Genomic DNA, 20269 nt, shown 5'->3' with positions numbered 1-20269 from the left:
AAATGAAGATGAGCTTTTGTTAAAAACAGAGCTGTTTCAGAATTCAGTTATTAATCTAAGAAACTAATTCCATACTGTGGGTCTCTTCCAACTGAAATACTCCATTCAATTCCTTCACTGCATTAAAATGGTAAAGACTGAATTTCATCTGGCTTTATTTGCACAAGAACAAGGGTATCATATTAGATGGTCGGGGTTCTTCTACTTCAAGAGAAACACCACTGTTTCTCTTGAAGGGGTGCCTTATTCTCATGTTAGATTCCACTCCAAATGCAAAAAGTACCTGTCACTTCAGAGCTAAAACTTCAGTGTTGTTTTCCCCCAAAGTTCCCCGTTATGCATCTTGAAAACTCCCCAAAAGGTTTAGCAAACCCACCAAAAGCTAAGCGAGACACACAAACTAACAGAATTCTCTGAAGATCAGTGCATCTTGGAGGCCATTCCCTTACCTGCTGTGCTGTTTCAATTCTTTCATTCTCCATCCCTAGTGTTGCAAATCCCTTCAGAAGGACATCCTCTGTGGACTCTGGCACGGCAGCTGTCAGCAGAACAGGCAGCGACTGGGACGTCAGGCTGCACAAGTCCTCAATGGGCAGCTGCTCACAAACCACCACAAACTTTGATCAGATAACTCACTGAAAACTCCTATATGCACCTCAACTATAAAGCCATCCAAAGCAGTAAGATGAGAAAATTACAGGCATCTACTTTTGAAGAAAAAAATGCAACAGACATTTTATCTATCAATATGATAATCACTGAATCATTAAGTTTAGAAAAAACCTCTGAGATCACTGAATCCAACCATTACACCAACAACTACAACATCCATACATTTAGAAACACCACACAGGAACTGTAAGGTTATTTTTGCCAGACATTAAACTAAAATTCAAGACTGCTGCCATAATTTATTTAGAAGACAAAGAACAGTTCTGCTGAACAGGACTTATTTTTAGCCACAATTATTTTGTTTAAACAAGAAAAAACATGGGAAAAATTAACTTGAGATAAGTCGTATTTAAGTATGACCAGAGAATACTAATTAGCCTATATAGAAAAAAAATTAATGCAAGAAGAAAAATCCTGTTATATACACCTAACTAATACAACACCCTCTTCAATTACATTATTATGAATTGTATGTTTTCTGAGAACATCAGCAGGGTAACACCAGAAAACACTGCTTAGCTACAAATTGGTATCTATCTAGAAAACAACTTGCTTAGTGAAATATTCCCTGCCTGGTAATATTAGTCTGACAGAGAAAGAGCTATCAGTATTTCAACCACTTGAGAAAAAACAGATTGCCATTCATTGTCCAACTTCCACACACCTCTCCACCCCGCCCCCCAAAGCAAGGCTGGCCCCAGCAGGGCAGCCAGGGTTTCTCTCGTGTCTAATACAGAGGCAAAGGTGAACCCACCAGAGCCTGCTGTTTCAGGACAGCTGAGACAACGCTGTCCCAGTTCTCTGAAGAACTCAATGTATTGGCTTTGCTGTTGTCCTCACTGGCAAACGGACTACCTGCCTTGTTGCAAAGCTGGTTTAGATCCGTAAGAACATCCTCTGATAGCAGGACATCCTTCTACAATCACTTTGGATGCCTGCCAATATTTACTTTTTGCATTCTGTTCACACACAAAAAAAAAAAAAAAGAAACCAGGAAGGATTAAATGAAACAGGTGCACTTGAGGAAGGAATTGCTTTACATTCTCCCTTTTGCAGTTCTGAGCTTTCAGACATTTGCTGAGAGCAAGCTTTGTTGATTTTATGGCACTGTATCTTACACTACGATCCTGTTCAAATACAAACTCTCTCCTGAAAAGTGCACCTTAGGAATGCAAGCATTGTGTTCCACCTCCCTTTGCAGACAAGGGAGTGTTCATAAATAATCACCTTATCAGAGTTCGGAATTTTACACCGTGGGAGGCCATGTCCTCTGTGGTGCTGACACATTATTACACTTTTTACCCCTATTCCTGACTTTCCTCAGCTCAGTCGAGAGCCTGCAATTCGTACCAGGAAATAACGTTGGCGCCAGCAGCTAGGCATTGGTAAGGATCAATTTAAGAGGACCAAGAGAATTGAACTCCACGACTAAAGCCCCACCGTCAGCAGAACAAACGCTGAGGAAAGCAGCGAGGGGGGCAGAGAAAGCCCGTGGCTTGTCAGGGGAAAGCTCCCAAGGCTGCCAGGCAGGTGGGCGGGCGGCATGCGGCTCCGAGGGACGGGGAGGCTGGGGAGGGGCTGTGGGCGAGACCCAGAACGCAAAACAGAAAAAACCCAGAACGCTGCTGGGAGCCCCGAGGCCCGGAGCGGCCCCGCAGCCCAGGTCTGGGCCCTCACCCCGCCCGCCTGGCGACGTGGCACCGCGGCCGCTGCCGCCCTGCGCCCCGCGGCCGGGCAGCGCCGCCGCCTCACCTCGGCAGGCACCGGCGGGTTCTCGGCCGCCGCCTTCAGCTCCAGCACCGAGTCGGTCTGGCGGTCGCTGAGCGGCGCGGTGGGCTGCGGGCGGCGGTCCCAGAGAGCGAGGCGGTCCCGCACGTCCGTGGCCGCGGGCGGCGGCTCCGCGGGCGGCGGCTCCAGCATGCTGCCGGCGGGACGGGCCGGGCCGGGCCGGGCCGGGCCGGGCCGGGAGCGGCGCCCGGAGCGCGGCGGAACGCCGGGAGCGCGGCGGAACGCCGGGAGCGGGCGGCGCTTCCGGGGGAGGCTCGGAGCGCGCCGCGCCGCGTCGCGTGGCAGAGGCGTCACGGGCACGGGGCGGACAGCGCGCCAGGAAGGGCGGCGGGCGGACGGCGCCCCCTGGCGGCCGGGAGGAGCCCCGCGGCGGCGGGGCCGGCTGCGGGCGGGCACCGAGAGCCGCGCCAGGCCTTCCCTCAGCACCGCCCTAGGCAGCCCGCTCCAATGCCCAGTGACCCTTTCTGAGAAGAAACGGCCCCTACTAGCCAACCTAGACCTGTCTTTGTGCTCTCCTGCCGCCGGTTCCCGGGGAGAAGAGACCAATCCCACCTGGCCGCACCCTCCTGCCAGGCAGCTCCAGAAGGGATAGGGCCCCTCCTGATCCTCCTTTGCCCCAGGCTGAACATCTCCAGCTCTCCCAGCCCCTCCTCGCAGGACTTGTGCTCCAGACCCCTCACCAGGCAGACACTCCAGCACCTCAGCATCCTTCCCGACACAACACTTGAAACGCAGCTCCACAGGCAGACAGTGACTGCCCCGGCCCAGGGCGCCATTCACCTCCCAGCCCCCTGGCACACGCCGGCTCATGGCTGCAGCTGAGATCCTGAACCGCTGTTTCACTGTTTTGCTGCCCTTGAGACTGAGCAGTCAATTCCAGTCCATCTAGCCCTCTGCAGCTTCCCCACAGATTTACTGGCACAGTGCAGTTCCTGTCACTCCAAACTGGCAGATTCCTCATCCCCCTCAGAGTTAATCCATGACACTTCTCCTGTCACACACAGTCTCAAAAAATCCACTCTGGTTCCACATGTGATAAACTTACTCTGTTGCTACCAAAAAAAAAAGATTGATCTGTTTCAGACCAAAGTTTCTCTAACATTGGGGGAAATGGTCTTGCTGTTTAAGATATGCTAAAGAACAGCAGAAACCTGCGGTCAGTGCATGTTATTCAGCCACAAGTCACAATCTTTTTACTACAAGCCACTTCAATATGCCTTGGCTAAATAACCAATAACATTGAACAGTGCAATGTTCAATTCAGTTCAATTCAGCAGCTTTCCTTTGTTAAGCAACTTGAAGTATTTGAAACTTCAGAACTGAAAGCAGTTTAAGTCATCACACTTTACATTTTAATGCTTTTAATAGGCTTGACAAACATATACTTTGTTTACATAGCATACAAAAATATTTACACTTTTTTTATTAAAGCATAGAAACAGTTGTAAGGGGAAACACTGCACATCAGCATACCCCTATATATAGAAAATGTTTTACCTTAGGAAAGAAAGTGCCTTGTGCATTTAAAAAAATCTATTTGTGAATTCAAAATTAGTAATTAAGTGATTATAGCTATTTTGAGATCATAATGAAACTTAAGTGGAATGCATGATTCTATCAAAAATATGTAAAATATTAACACAAGGCCACAAAAATCCAAATCTATGGATCCTGCTTTGCTGCCCTCTGTAAACATAGAGGAGCCATCCTAAGATTTGCATCTCACATACTCCTTTTTCCTGGAATTCAACAACAGCACTTAAAAGCTTGATGTAACCATTGAGTTAATGGCCCTAAAGTTTTGATATACCTTTAAGCCTAAAGGTAATGTTTACAGAAGCTGTGGTTGATTTCTACATCAAGTGTTTCCTTGCATGTAACAGCAACTTGAGCATCTTTGGTACATGAAAGTGTTCACTAGTTCTGGACTTGGGTGTCTTTTTAAAGGAGGAAAGCAGTCTTTATAGTAGATTCACTTTTGGAGGGGTTGGTTCTTGCCACATAGGCACCCACATGGCAGAGCCTGACTGCTCAGTGTAAAACAGCCAATAACCAATAGTTCTTCCCAAGGATGGAAGAAGCATGGAAAGTTTCTCTGCAAGATCAGCAGCTGGGCATGAACTTGTTTGAACTTCATTCCTACTAGCAATTTCCATATGAATATGTTGAAGAAGTACTTATGCTGAAATCAAAAATTATACATGGAATAAAAAAAACTTTCTTCAAGCTATGCAAAACTGTCAACTGTAGCAACCACACTTGCTAATGAAGCTGGATTATTCCCAGAAAATTATGTAGACACCTCAGGACTTAAAACACAGGAAACTTTCAAAACCAGAAACAGATTTTATGCTGCAGTAGTTATTTTGCCAACCTGAAAGCCAGCAAAGATGTCTTGTGACATTTCCAGTTACCCGGATGCTTTAAGCTATTACATTTAAATTGTACACATTTCTGAAAGCAAGAAAAGCCCAACTCCTTGGTTCTGCTTATCTTCCCTTACAGAAACACTTTTTTCCTTTACAGCAATATTTTTCTTTTCCTTCCTTTATGGAAATACAGAAGTAAAAAACTTGTTCTTTGACTCTATGAAACACTGTGCTTTGAGACTCAGATGCACAAGGTTGCATTGCGGATCTTTACGTTCAAGAGCACTGAAACAGTTGACAGAAGGTATTCCATCATGTTTGGTTCCGTCTGAAAAACAGGGCATATCATCCACTGAATCATGTGCACAAGCCATGGTTACAGGAGCCAACTTGCCTTGAAATAAATTACTTCCACGTTCTTCTAATTCAGTCTCGCAGTGACCTCTTCCTTTGGCCAGCAGCTCAGACAAAGAGCAAACACTCAAGACAGCTTGCACGTTGCTCTAAACTCAGACAGTACATTAACACAATTCTGTACGCAGCTCAGCATGTCAGGCATCCAATTTCTTCAGCTGTTCATATGTCAGAAAGAACTGGCACAGCTTATTAAGGAAAACTGTTTCCTGTTCATGCAGTGAAAAGTGGTCACTTTACTACTGAAGGTTAGCTGCAACTGTGTTCCATTCCTTGTTCCTTTCTATGCCATGCTGCAGGGTTGGCCACATTTTTACACAATACTAGGCAGAACAATGAAACTTGCTTAAAAGCTGGTGATAGAAAATACTTTCTCATCCATCTTCCTCAGGATGTTAAACTCAGGACTGAGAAGGCAGGACAATACTGGAAAACCCCTTAAGAGTTTTTAATCACCTAGCTTTGATGGGCTAAAGAAGGTCTGTTTATTGTAAAAAACATTTCTATCAACCTACTTCCCAGGGCTCTGATCAGCTGGCTCTTGAAACAAAGCCAAAATTGTGAGACTACGATAAACAAAAAGATTGCATCAGTAACTGCCAACAGTTTCCCCAGCTCTGGAAATAGCCCCCATTCCTAATTCACCTGGTCAACTTTGATTAAAACTGGGCTCATAGCAAAGGAAACGGACAGGTATGAAATTGGAAGAACAGAAAATTATTCTGCAAGACCATATTTTAGTATTGACTCTGTATGAATCACAAATTCAATCTGACTGGAAGCAGTTGACTAAAAAAAAAACCTGTCAACTGCACAATTTTCCATTCATAAAAAAAGGGACTATCTGTGCTGATATGACACTTCCCACACAGTAATTCTGTAAAAAACAATACTTGCTGTTGAATGGCTAATTTAGCAGTTTTGCACACCTATGTAAAGGATACAATGATATTCCAAGGACCAAGTCTTAACCAGTTCGGCCAAAATCCTTTATACAGGGCAAAAAAGCCTTCATTCTTCCATGTCTAGGGAAAAAAAAAGAAAAACATAAGAGCACACTTACATAATTTTTTTAATGAGAAATCCAAACAGCATGTCAGCTAACAAGACTATACCAGACAAGGTTACAGGACTAAGCCACCCCCTTAATTTAAATTTATTGTCTGACAGGACAAAGAAATACATTTCACTAGATACAAACTTGCAGTTCACATTTGGCAGCCCCTTGAAATTTGCTGCATATAAACCTGTAGTTAGCATTTGGCAGCCCCTTGAAATATTTCATTTGCTTCATGGGCCTCAAAAAATTTCACTGGACAATGTGACTTGGACTGTTCAGTCAACAGTTGAACAGCAACAGCTGACCAACAGCTGACCATCCATTCTTTTCCATGTAAAAGGCCATCATGGTCCTACCTCATACCAAAGTTAGAGACTCCAGAAACCAAATCAAAGTAATCAAAACCAGAGGTTGGTTTTGCCTCCAGCTGCACTAGGCTTTCCATTATGTAGTAAGTAACATAGAAAACCATCTGTTTCAGAAATTCTTGTTCTTCAAGGACCAACCTATGAAATTATAACTTCCTGTCTGCCTGACATAGTAGAAAGTTGAGCAAGAGAGAGTGCTGCTGAGAGCCCTTCTCTCCTCATCCAATACCCAAATAAAGTAAGGTTTGACAGCAGACACTTTCTTCCTGTCTTTCTGTCAAGACAGTAGGTACTTTTCAAACTTGAGTACATTACTGACAGCATAGGCCTTTTAAATATTATGGCAGAAAGCATATCTAAGTTATTAGGGAAAACAGAACAATTTTGAGCTCCACAGCAAAAACACTGGCTGGTGGCAGCAGTCTATTTATGATGATACATGAACTACTTACCTGTAACAAGCAATCCAAAGTGCCCTTGTAGGCTGAGTGTCCCCCATGTTTGTGGCTTTTCTGATTCATCATGCGTGTTCTTACAACATCAACTGGGTTGGATGCAAGGGCTCCAGCTAACCCACAAAGAAAACTGGAACTAGTAAAAGAAGAGTTTAATGAAACCTGATCTACCCCACAGATGTACAAGAACTCCTCCTTCCCAGGAAACACATAGTAATAATGACTGTTTAATTCTTCTACTAAAAAAATTATATCAGGTAATGGATGCAAAAAGTTACTTTTCATTTACTATAAAAACAATTTTGAAAATTTGCTATACAGCCCTTATATACAGTATGTTTGGAAAGATGTTCATGCCCCAGGAAATAATATTTGACTGTAAATTTCTTCTAACCTCAGTTTGCACAGTTGAATTATTCAGACCACCCACAAAACAAATTTTCACATTTCAAAAGAAAGCTAAATCCAAATGCTAAATCAAATTAGCTTCCAAGCTACCATTTGAGATGCTATTACACAAAAAATTATAAACCCATCAGATGTATATATACACATCTAGACAGATGATAGAAAAAAAATCAAAATATTCCTCTCCCCTGTAGCACGAACTAACTAATCTTGAGCTATACAACCACTTACACAAACTTACAGGAAATGAGTATACACTGTATCTCCCATATGTCCAGACATAATTATGTGCTTTTTGGTAAGGTCATACACTGGCAGCTCTACTCCAACAACAATAGCAGCTCTCTGTGCTGTCAATGATACTCCCTGACAAAAGAAAGGATATAGTTGAAGTTTAAAGTCAACATTTGTGCACTGTTAGAAAAGCCAAGCTCTTCTAATACAAAGCAAGACACCACAAATGTGTTAAGAACATTGCAAATTCAAATAAGGCTAATTAATACAAGTCTTCAATGTATGTGCTCCAAAGCCACAAATTTGAAATAACATAAATCACTTCTCCACACAGAATGGCAACTTCAGATCTGTTATTTTTTATCTCTGCCTAACATCTCAATTCCTGCATCAACAGTCAGCTAAAACTTCAAAAACAGTGTTCCTTTGCTGCTAGCTGAAAAACTGACAAAGTAAGGATCTCCAGGTTTTGTCCATCCTTAAGAAACTTTGTGAGAAAAGCACACTAATAGAAGAACATTCCTATTTTCCAGCTGTTTCAAAACAATTGTCCATTTTGGCTCTTCAGTTGTTGTACAGTCATTGACTATAACTGGCCCAAGAGACAACCTGTAAGACTGAATATGACAGTTCCTGAGCTGGAAGGGATGCTCAGCAGCTCCTTTGCTTCCAAATATTCTTTAGCATATGTTTTAAAACAGACAGCATACAGATTGAGAGGTGTCATGCAAAGGATTGTTGAGCTGTTCCTAGAGCCAGTCACCCTAATTAAACCCTACATTTGTCCTCCCTGTCCTAAGTGGCAGCTAATCCTTCACACAAGGCTGGCTGTAGTCCTTCACCAAAAAGCACTGAGACACTAGCAGTGAAAGCAGTCATGACAAATGACAGGCATTATATCCTCTATATTTCAGCTGAGAACACTGTAGGAATACATGGCATTAAATTGAATAAGGAAGTACAGCTGAAGTGTAAGATACATTAAAAAAACTTGCCTTCCATAATCCTTTAGTGCCTTCCTTTTGGTAGATCTGTATGAAGTTGCCCATCATTCCTCCTTGAATTGTTCTACCTTGAGCTTGCATTCTGATCTGAGATTCATTTGAAGATACAATTAAAAGATTAATACAACAAAAATAAAACTAGATTCACCTATTAAGTTACAATTGCAAGTAGTAAAGCAAATTTCTCTTTGCATACAAAAGCAAGAGCTGACATTACCACAACTATAGTGCAATCTTTTGCCTTAACTATCCAAATGCAGCTTCTAATTTTGAAGAAGTATGTGATAGAATTCTTAGCTGCATTAAGTCACTTCTATTTCTGTATGGGTACACTGCTCCATTTAGATAAGACTGGCAGATGGGTTCTGCAGGATGTCCTTTACAGTGTTCTCACAGGAACATGTTGAAATGAAAGGTTAAAAAGATTAATGTTTCAGCAACTGAGAACCATGGTCTTCAACCCAGTAGATTTATAAGAACATTCTTAGGAACCTGTCAGGGTAACTTTCATATACAAGTTGTCAACAAGTGACTTGGTAAGTGGACATAATTTTAGGAAGTAATTAATTGAAGTCACATTTGAAATACAAGATTATGTTTGAAATGTTACTATGTAACCTCATTAGAACTATGAAGGATTAAGCTTTTTAGTAGTTTCAGAACATAGTTTTACTGACTTTCTTTTCATTAGGAGCAGCTGTGTAAGTCACAAGCTCCAGTTTTATAAGATAAATGCCATCAACCCTCTCGAGTAACTGACTGTGGTTAAGCTAACAAATTCTTAAAGAGATCGTTGTTTCATTAATTCACTTTAAATGACTGCTGCTGGAATGCCATTTCTTTAGAACACAGGTTTGCAAAGCCACTCTACAGTGTTAAGGAACCATACAGTAGAAGTAGCATTCACTGGAACTCTTGCCTCTGAACTGATCTTCACCTATTTTGAGCTCTAGAAACAAGTGCAACAATGTCACCAAGAAGTACAGATTAAATATGCATTGTGGCTTCCACACAAATAGCATCAAAGTTATTCTCCCCTCACACTCAGAAATATGTGGATCTAACTACCTCCCCAGCCTTCACCTCCCTTATGCATACTTCCAAATGATTAGTATGGACCAGAAGGAGCTTCCAAGAATTTGGGATGTTACTGATTCTTTCGAAGTTAAGAGATGAGAATAAATAGGGTTACAAAACAAAGCCTATATTCATCAGGAGACTGTTTTTACTTCAGGAGAGAACAAAAACTAAGAAGACAAGCTCTACATAATTACCTTTAAGACATCGGTAGGGTTGGCAATAGATGACGAGATTACTCCCGAAAGAATGCCACACAGAACATTAATCATGAGGGTTTCATCTGTTTCACAAACAAAGATTTTAGCTGCAGATTTACAAAGCTTAAGATGCATTAGGACAGGATGATGCTTCCCCTCACTTAACCAGAGAGTGCCAGTTACAGAACCCATAAAGCCTACTCTGATGAGTTACCCTTGCTGACTGACTTTGTTGTAACTGGTATAAGGAACGTCGTCTTAGTAGACTTGTTCAAATGCAACATAAGATACCAAGTGGAAACAATCAGCTTCAAGCAAATCAGTCATCAAATAGAAAATAACCACTCACCTTCTGGACGCTCAACAAATATTCTTTTCAAGCTCTGGTAAGTGCCTATTTTTATGGTTCCATATGAAGCTTGTCGTAGCAGTGCAGGTGCAATCCTGTAAAAACAAGCAGCAATAATGTTTATGCTCAAGGTCTCAAAAGCTCATCAGAAAGTTCTTCCTAGTGCAGAGATATCTAGCAAAGAAAGGTTTGTTCATTTAAATAAATGGTTTAAACACACTATAAACAAAATAAGCTTTGGAGCTTTTTAGATTGTGGTTTTTGTGGTTTTTTTTTTTTTTTTTAATATAGCCTGCAAGAACATGAATGGACTGTGAGGGAATTATTACTACTAGACCATGCTTCAACTTGTAATCGATAAAATAGCTGGCAATGTCTGAAATGTAGTCCCCCCACCATCCTGCACATTTTGAAGAAAATCATGCTCATTTATAGACAAAGGTAAATCCAGTTTTAATTCTGACAGATGGAACAACCATAGCAGCACTGTAGAGAATAACCTAATGCTTAGTTAGGTTTTGTTGTTTGAGGATTTTTTTAAACATTAAATGTGTGCAGCACTGAAGGTATGAAACCTGGGTCTTCCAACTTACAGATAAAGGCTAGCCAAACACTTTGTAATCCCGAAACCCAAAAATTCACATACAATGGGCTTATACTTTTATCATCAGACTGTTCATAAACCATTGCTGCAACTCAGTTAATCTTACCCACAGTATAAGGCTTTCAACCCTTCTTCTCTGCATATTCTGACCAGTGCATGCACCATTCCACGGTAGCGGATCTCTTTATATTTGGCATCATTAACTTGACCTTGAACCTGAAGACGCGTTTTGGTCAGATCAATAGGGAAAGTACCTTAAAGGAAAATCAGTGAAAATTAATGAAGTACCTACCTAACCAAAGGCAACAGACATCATACAAGAAACAGTAACATTTATTATATATCATAATATATAAAAGTACTCCCATGGGAAAGAAGCCTTTCTTACCAAGACTTTCTTTTGAAGAAGTGATTCACATTCTATCACCCTGTTTCTTCAAATGACCTGTCAGAGGCCCTGCCTACCTCCTGTGTTCACACTCACTGTATTTTCAGGCAGCCCTGCATTGCCTTATTGTTAAGCAGCCACACTGAACAGGATCCTACAATCCCAATCAAGCGCCTAGTTTGTACATATATTTTACCAACACCTTTGAAGAGGATGCCACTGAAGGCAAATAAATTCTGTAGGACACACTATATAGATTCTGGCCTAGTATCTGAAAAAGCAATAGCAGCAGTGCCTATTTCTGTTACTGCTTTCCTGTAGCCTACTGCTGTGTTATGTTCAATTCATATTCTCCATGCTCCCCTTATCAAAGTGTTCAGAAGCTGTATCCATCTAGGAAAAGGACCACCTTAACATTCCATACTCACCTAAGTACTAACAGAAGTCAGGATTAACTACACCTGTTTAAATGAGGCTTACCAGACAAGCAAAGTTTTCATGCATTATATGTCTTCCTTAAAAGCTTTTGGCATTATTAACCATATTCAGTCAAGTCAAATAATGACAGTTTTCAAACTCAAGTTTGTACAAATTTCCTAAGTAAAAACCCTTCCCATCCCTGGAATCATTCAAAGTCAGATTGGACAAGGCTTTGAGCAACCTGATCTAATTGAAGATGTCCCTGCTTAAAGCAAAGGGGTTGGACCAGATGGCCTTCCAACCCAAACTACTCTATGAAATCAAAATAGTAGATTTAAGTGTAATCTTATACTGCCTCTACTTTACTAGACAGACCTTTCATGCAAGCTCACCACACACCCTGCTACAATGAAAATCCGGATTTCCTTTATTTTCATATACAACTTTACAATGATGTTGAAATTTAAGGTCTGCCTTTAGAGGAGGCCTAAAACATCAAATGCACTGTCTCACTACAGCAACTATTCTGTATTGGTCACTACTGAATTTAAGTGTTCAAATCTAAGCAACCATTTACATTCAAGAAAAGATTATTTACACTGCAACATAGATATTCAGTAAAGCTAAGAGAAAAACCTACAAATTAAGAGCATAACTGATCTACTGCAGCAAAGCAGAAGCTGTATCTACTTATGACTATTGCCTAGGAACAGATCAAACAAACACCAAATAACAAAACACAAAGGCAAAATATGTATAAAAAACAAGACTCACCAGGGATAAGCGTTTACAGACACAAGTGCTCTGACATTGCAACAGAGATAAGAGCAACTCTTCAGTCAGCATTAAGCAAAAAAACTCTGCTGCAGACCACCATATACCACTGTGTCATCGGCAGCATGGAACCAGACTTGTTTGACATAGAGACCATCCAAGTAAAGAAAATCATGTCAACAATTAAAGCAAACATTTACCACATTCTGCAGTGATTGATGCTAAACCTCCATAGATAAAGGGCTTCCAGTTCAATGCTGGCATTATTGGTTCCTCTTTCTGTAAAAGAGGAAGATTTAACACTATTGTAAGTACATGTCAAAAATATACATGCTAACACTTAGTAAAAACTTTGTGCCTGGTCCAATTAAAATGGGCCTTTCAAACACGAGTAAAGAGGAAAAAAAAAAACAAAAACATGTAATACTTTTGACAATCAGAAGAAAGACAGGAATACCACAGAAAGGCATCTGGGTTCAAATCAGTGTTTGTTATGTATTTGGGCCACCACTCTCCTCACCATGAAAGGTTAAAGCAGGTTATCTCCCAGGCATACTGCTAAGGAACATAGCACTGAATAGCCTCCAAGGATTTTTACTAAGCTGAACTAGTCTGACTACATCCTGCAGTCATTACAGAACTTCCTTTTTTCCAGTTACCACCAAGATCTAACATGAGCTAAGCTGGTACACTTGGACAGAAAATAAGGGAGCATACACCATTTTGCTTCCATTCAGACCCATTTCTGCTACCAGTATTCACAATATTCATTCTTGAATGTTACATGAAAATTATGTCAATGTAACATGAAAATTGTATCAGTTAGCAAATTTGACAAAGTAACCACAATCCATCATTAACTATAGCATATGCTTTGCACAATGTTAAAGTAATCCAGTTATATTAGAAAAGAGACAAGAACTTTAAAACCAAACTAGTCCAGCCAACACAAGATTGCCCTTCCTAAAAGCAAGCACATTTCTCAACATCTTATTTTTTCCCCTTTCTCACAATACAAATAGTTTTCATTCCCCATTTTCTATAATATCCCCCTAAACATTGCATTCTACAGTTATTTTCACCAATTAATTTTAGGGGAAAACTGTACTTGAAAATACTTCCCTTGGCACTTACACTCCATGTTATTCTTCCCTGCTTTATCACCTGTAGTGCCTAACTGGAAAATATCACAAATACACCCATTACTTAGCCCAGCCTTTTGTACAGCTGAACCTTCTTTAGTCACTTCCTCTAGAAATGCCAATAACCCAGCACCTAAATGAATTTTCAGAGCTGCTGACACTCAGAAGGCCTGAACACTTCCTGCAGCTCTAGTTTTCTTTTAATCATCTTTATTTCATTATGAGTTACCTGAGTCTTTTGAGATACAAGACAAAGAAAGAAGCTAAAATCACAAAATTCCACATACTCAACACCTACATGTGCAGAAATCCATCTTATTCTTTAGACTACTGCAAAGAACATCATTAAAAAAAAAAAAAAAAAAAAGAGGACAAGGCAACTAAGTTACCCCCACTATACTGTCAAAAAGAGTGCAGTACAGAAGTCTGGACACACAGGTTTAGACTGTGCCAGCTTTTCAATACATAGGAGGCAGAGCCACATGGAGGGAGAGCCACTGTATCAGAGGGAGGCCAGTTCCAGCTCCAAGTTCCTCATAATCCTGTTCTGCCCTGATTAATGGCAGATCATTTACTTAGCAGAGACAAAGCCAAGCTCAGTTTGCCCACTATCTGCTACACACCTGATCTTCATCCCTGAGAAATTAATCAAAACTGATAGTTAAGACCCCCAACATATTAAAACAAATTTTCATCTATCACAAATACCATAACAGGAATAAAATGAAAATAGATCCTTTTTCTATTTGTTTTATATTTCACTCTGCCTAGGCAATGAAGGCTACTCACTTTTTCTATGTAATGCTGAGCATGGTCAAATAAAGTTTTCAGTTTGCACACAGATTTACAAATATTAGTTGAAGCTTCAATATATAAATAGGATATCCTAATGCAAGAACTTTATAGTACACTCTTCCTTTGACAGGTCCCACAGTGAAGGTCAAGATCTGTACATCTGAAAGGCTTTCAAGTCTCATCTCCTGCCAGTATGCTAAACTAGCCATATGAATCTTTCCACTTCTAACCTCCAGCCCTCTTCTTCAAGATTTCCATACTTTAGGAAGAAGTATGAAGAAGAAAAAGATAAAGCAAAGAGGGAGAGTTTTTCTCAGAAAAAAAAAAAAAATCAAAAACACACACCAGCCAGTAGTTTCGCCCCATGACCTCAGGTGCCTCATTTCCCACTTATACTCCGAATTCTTGGTTTGCTTCTTAGTCAAAACTTCTTCCCTATATCAATGAAAATAATAAGTGTCTCCTCAGAACAAATCCGTATCAGCTGAGTGAATGGGAAACTACTTAAAAAGAGAATTCAGCCATCATTATAGAAAAAATTAAGGTCTCCACTTTTACTAGAAAGATACTGTCTTTACAAAATATATGTTGCCATACCCTAAACCTCAACGATGACAGAGGAGATACTCGACCCTAACGAACATTGGGTTGAATTAATACAGAGATTCATCCACACACTTTCTGCAGAGGTCAGAAGAGAATCTTTTTTTTTTTTAACCACAGCATGACTGGACTAAACACAAAAGCCTGGGTTCCATGAAAGAACAAATCACTTAAATAACTTGGTATTTCCCCGACGGGGAACAGGCTTGAAAAGTCTCACATCGAATTACATATTGGTTGAAAACATCGCTGACGTATTAAGCACACAATACACTCGAGCTTATAGGAGCTTTAACTATTTAAAACGGATTCCGGTCTAAGGTGGCAACAACTACTACTACGGAAGAAAAATGGTCTCCCACCCTCCAAGACCTGAGGGCGGCAGCAGCAGCCACTGCCACCTCCCTACTCACCACCGAGCCCTGCCCGAGCCCCGCGTCCGGCCGTGCCTACCCCGCCGCTCCCCAATCCCAGCGCCGCTCCCCGCGGCCGCTTTTGGGGAACGCGGGGCTCCGCCCCGGGGCGGGCTGGCCCGAGGGGCCGAGCCAGGAGCGGGGTGTGGAAAGGGCGGATGCAAAGCCGCGGTTGGTTTAAACGGGGCGCCGAGCCGGCTGTAATTATCCGGGAAAAGATTAACCACGCTGACCTTGCAGTCAGAGGTGTCTCCTTGCCACTGGCCTTGGAGGGCTGGCGGGGCAGGCCGGCATTTTCCATTAGCATTCCTGCCCTGGGAGAATGGAGTGGCTGTGTCGGGTGTTTCAGCGCTCCCCGATTAACGAGCAGGTCACTCGGCCCTTAGAGTTTCTCCTCTCCAGGAGACACAATGATTTTGCCCCTCGGTTTACGATCCTATGGGCGCCAGCGACACCGCAGCAGTACCCGGGCTGAGCTTTCCTGAAGCGGCACAGGGACCTTTATTTACCTGCTCTGTGGAGGAACAGAAAGGGGCAGGGTGGGCTTAAATAGCTACTTTGCTGTTTAAAATACCCACTTCAATGTTTTTGGCAGAGCGGTTACACGTTGATTCAGCAGTCGTAGTAGTATTACACAGGTCTGTGCCATTCTATGTTTCTTCGCATTACCATGGCAGAAATCCTGGATTCAGTATATATGCTTTACACTGCTTTGTTCACACACATCCGGTGCCTGTCCAGAAGGAAAGGGGCTGTCCGAAAGGGCAGGTCTCAGCCGCTGTACGGAGGACTGGAGGAGAACCAGAACTGGTCCGGAGCCCAGGGCTCGCTGTGAAATGGCTGGGATCAGCTCTTTTGCTGCCCCTAAAGGCAGAGTGTTCTGGCAACTCGGTGTTTCTGTTTCTGACTGAAGAGCTGCCAGGAGTGCTTGTAGGAACCTACCCCCACGGCGCAGCCCTGCTGCCGCTGTCAGTCTGCTGCCTTGCGGGCGGACGGCATCCCTTACCCCGGAAAGGGCAAAACATCCCGCGGGATTGCTCCCCGCGCCAATTTCAGGGCAAGGCTGGAGGCTAAGAACCTATATTTAAGCTTACTGGCTGGTGGGAAAAGGGGGTGACACCCGCTCAGCCCTCATTAAGAAGCTGGATGTGGCTTTGCATGGAATCCGCCATAAAGCATAGGAATCCAAAATTTGGGTTCCAATGTGCCACAAGTATTTCATACAATGAAAATAGTTCTCTAAAGCAATCTAAGTCTATTACAGATTTCCCACAAATGTTACATTTCAGTTGTTAAAGGTGGGCAGCCTACAAAGCTTGTGCTCTAATCACAGTGTTGCAAAGTTGTCTTTGCAGGTGGGCCTCACAGAATGAAGTAGCTATGAAGTCCCACCTTAGAATTGGAATTCACATTCTAACCCCCGTCCTGAAACTCCTAGTACCTAGCTAGTACAGGTTTTATAGCTACAACAAGTAGTAGTACAATCTTACTTCAGTTAAACTTTGAACTCCTCTCTTTTTGCACAGAGATCGTTTGGACCGATTCTAACATTGACTGATTTTGCACTTTGGTGCAGTCGCTTCAGTTTCCTGACTTCTCAAATTTCTGCCTCCTTTTAAGAAGGACTTTAGTTCCACTCTGGTCTTGAGTTGGGCAGCTCCTTCTGCAGGCAGATGGTTTTTATTACCTCTGATGAAAATCAGTTCCTGCTCACATGTTATATCTTGCACCCAATCACATTTCTTAGTTTCTTAGCAACCTAGATGCTAGTTCTCAACTGTGTACTTCTGAATATAAAATAATTCAGGTTAACTTTTGTTACTACTGGTGACTTTTGCATGGGTCCTCTGATTAAAGTCTTCTGTTGTATTCTTAACCCAATTCATACTACGTAATGAGGTACGTAATGCTTTTGCCAACCAACAGTGGACTACTTTTGACAAGCTGGAACCTGGCATCTGCGTCATACCTACACTGAGGTGCTCAGCATCTTTCCACATGTGCTACTGATTACACAATCTTACAACAGCTTTATCCAAGCACCAGTTCTCTCCCAAGGGACTGTGCAGGGGTACAGTTTAATTAGTTAATTCCCACACCCCTAAACTTACTGCTCCTAAATTTCCTCACACATTTTTTTGTTTCTTTTTTTTAAGCAAAAGAAGACAGCCCTCAAACCATTTTACGGGGGAGCTCTGCTTTTTGTGCATTCATTCCTGTTTTGCTACTTCCATTGCTGCTTAAAATGGAAAATCAATTCATTTCTGGTCTCTGCAGTGGTGAAGACAGTTTTGCCAAGTCTCCTACTGCTTAAATGAATTGTAAGTGGAGAGACACAGATGGCTACAGGTATTGTTCAAACTGCCTTGTAATTTTGTTGCTAGCTGTAACCACTGGAGAGTTACCTTTTTCCCTTGGAAACTTCCACAATTATTAGTTATATAATTGATTTGCATCTTTCATGTTCCATTGGCTGAGTGATGAAAGTAAGCCTAGGACATGGGAGTCAAGAACTCCCTGCCTCCTCACCTTCAATTGCTTGTACTTTCTCTCTGAAGAGCATTTCATCTGACCTTCAATCATACAGCACATGACTTTGTTGGAAAAGTAGACACTCACATCTAAAATTGTAAGACATAATAAATAATACTTCCATTGTGTTTTCCAGAGGGAAAGCCTCAGCCTGAAGCACCACATCCAGTTATGTGTGGTGCATTTCAGGACAGCTGTACAGAAGAGCTAGGAAAATAAGGCTAGGAATACAAAACACAATCTGTAAGAAAATATTGAAAAAAACAATCTTTAAAAAAAGATTAGTATAACATAATCTTCAAGACTGAAATTTATCCATAAAGAGGAATTTAATTATCTTTTCTCCACCACTTATATCAGACATACAACAGACTTTCTAATGGTGTGGACAGTGCTAGATGAAAATGACTGTGGAGTTTGCAGTACCTTCATCATCACAAACTTTTAAAAACTGTTAAGCAGCTGGTTTTGAGGTATAATTACAATCTGGATTACCCAGACCAAGCATTGGGATGGACTCTCAAGGATCTCTCCAGCCCTTTTTTTCTGTAATTATTCAATGACATTTCCTCTTCCAGCTGCTAGCATATGTTATGCACAATGACAAGACAACTGAAGTTTCTAACTTAGTAACATAATCTACTGTGCAGAGACCAAGGAGAAAGGAAAGTGAAATCAGGAGTAACAAGAAATGTTATTTTGTATGTTTTTTTTAATAATTTTTTTCTTATAATCTGATTTGGACTCTGGCATTGGCAGGAGCCAAAGGTCTTTACTGTGTCATTGTTTTGTGGATATAAAAGGGACATGTTATTTGTTTTTAATGGGTAAAGGGTGAAGGAAAGGAGGGCAGTTCCAGGCTTTGAGTGGACGAGAGTCATACAGCATAAGGTCCCAGCAAGGCAGTTCTAGTAAATGTAAACTTTTAAACCAAACAAAATTTTCTGAAAATGTTGCAATCTTGCAACAGATCCTGGGAAATTGATTTATCTTCTTTTCTGAGACTCCATACAGAGATAATAACTCCTATGTACGTCACAGTGTTCAGCTTGATGTTATTTGAATGAGCAAATGAAAAGCTGCTAAAGTTGCTCAGATAGGAAGGCACTATAGGAGGCTTTTCACTGCTACAAAATACTTTCCAACCTCAAAGGGTGATCCTCCAGGTCCTTGCTAAATAAAGATCAGTCACAGTTGCTTCACAGAGGCTTTTGTCCAAAATTGCACTGCACTAAACAAGTAGCAGCTGGAAGAAACAATGCCAATTTAAATGCTGGAAGATGCAATAAAAAGAAGAGCAAATATTTTTCTATGTTCTACTAAAAAACAGACAGAATATGGTGTAAGATACAGCTCAACCTTTCCCACATGGGAGATGATTCAACATTGAATGAGTGACACCAAATAACATCTCACACATTATATGTTCATTGCCACTTTCAGTACACCCCTTGCTGGCCGTACTCAATATCCAGAGATAATAGAAAGCATTTGTCGGAGGAAGAATATATTTGTGGAAGTGTCTGCTGGGGGAAATACATATTTGCACTACAGTCTCCTGTGAAAGCAGAGTTGCAGCTGAAGTAGTTCTACAGTAAAAGAAACATGACACAAACAAGACAATGATCAGGGAGATGTACTGGCAGGTGACCCCAAGCCATGTCCCTCACAATGCAGGATTTAGGTTGATCAGAATACAGAACTGCCTACGTAGGAAAATTTAAAACTTTCAGTGCTATTACTTCTTAAAGGAGCCTCGCTTTCTCTTTCCCAATTCTCAAGTTTTGAGGGTTTTCCTCTAGTTTTACAGAAAGCCTTGCATTAAATCATTATGCAAATAGTACAGATTTTCTTCTGGTTGCTCCAGTCTGGCTTTGAGTAACCTAGCTTTCACTATCAGCATCTGAATACCATTTCCTTCCCCTTAAATTTAAAAATATACTTTATAAAATTTTGTCAAATGAAATGTTTAAGTAACTTTTTTTAAAATAAAAAATTCTGAAAAGGCAGGATGCTTTCTGAAGAAGTATTCCCCTGCTTCACAGTCCTGCTGATCCACAGGATGACAACACCAGAATTAACACAGTGTTTGGCTGAGATGAGCTGATTGCTGATAACCTTGAGCAAGACAGGTTATTCTGCACTGCAGGGAAAAACAGCCGTAAGATTTTGTCCTTGTGATAGTTGTCTGTCACAAAAA

At 41.4% G+C, this 20269-nt stretch overlaps 2 protein-coding genes across 4 annotated transcripts in view; both read right to left on the bottom strand.

Moving 5' to 3' along the window:
* COG3 (component of oligomeric golgi complex 3) overlaps window positions 1–2607 on the bottom strand; it is a 29172-nt gene extending 26565 nt beyond the window's left edge. Inside the window, exons 1-2 of the mRNA XM_021528457.2 lie at window positions 2425–2607; window positions 450–596 (exon numbers count right to left, since the gene is read on the bottom strand). Coding sequence (XP_021384132.2) covers window positions 450–596; window positions 2425–2592 — 315 coding nt within the window. The 5' untranslated portion in view covers window positions 2593–2607. The remainder of the gene's footprint in view (window positions 1–449; window positions 597–2424) is intronic.
* Window positions 2608–3804: 1197 nt separating this feature from the next.
* Window positions 3805–15622, bottom strand: SLC25A30 (solute carrier family 25 member 30). Of its 3 annotated transcripts, XM_077781393.1 has the most exons (11): window positions 15538–15621; window positions 14867–14956; window positions 12785–12863; window positions 11109–11256; window positions 10399–10493; window positions 10047–10132; window positions 8760–8859; window positions 7776–7896; window positions 7124–7262; window positions 6188–6268; window positions 3805–5422 (listed from the first exon to the last, which is right to left on the bottom strand). In XM_077781393.1, exons 2-11 carry the CDS (start codon window positions 14885–14887, stop codon window positions 5381–5383), a joined length of 912 nt encoding a protein of 303 aa, XP_077637519.1. In that variant the 5' UTR covers window positions 14888–14956; window positions 15538–15621; the 3' UTR covers window positions 3805–5380. The 3 variants fall into 3 exon arrangements, with proteins under 3 accessions (XP_077637519.1, XP_077637520.1, XP_077637521.1); XM_077781394.1 differs by lacking the exon at window positions 14867–14956 and having other exon boundaries at window positions 15538–15622; XM_077781395.1 differs by lacking the exons at window positions 12785–12863; window positions 14867–14956; window positions 15538–15621 and adding an exon at window positions 12585–12771.
* Window positions 15623–20269: the final 4647 nt, after the last annotated feature.

This window comes from Lonchura striata, chromosome 2 (genome assembly GCF_046129695.1).
Source record: "Lonchura striata isolate bLonStr1 chromosome 2, bLonStr1.mat, whole genome shotgun sequence".
Taxonomy (NCBI): Eukaryota; Metazoa; Chordata; class Aves; order Passeriformes; family Estrildidae; genus Lonchura; species Lonchura striata.
The sequence above is the reverse complement of the archived record's forward strand: the minus strand, read 5'-3'. Positions and strand labels throughout refer to the sequence as shown.

What these genes read in the sequence shown, in the direction of transcription:
- SLC25A30 (XM_077781393.1), bottom strand. Translation starts at nt 14,887, where the DNA reads ATGGGGCGAAACTACTGGCTG. An exon ending in ATCAATCACTGCAGAATGTG is followed by an intron (nt 11,257 to 12,784) that starts GTAAATGTTTGC and finishes TTTTCCTTTAAG; the next exon opens with GTACTTTCCCTATTGATCTG. An exon ending in ATTTGTTGAGCGTCCAGAAG is followed by an intron (nt 10,133 to 10,398) that starts GTGAGTGGTTAT and finishes TTTGTGAAACAG; the next exon opens with ATGAAACCCTCATGATTAAT.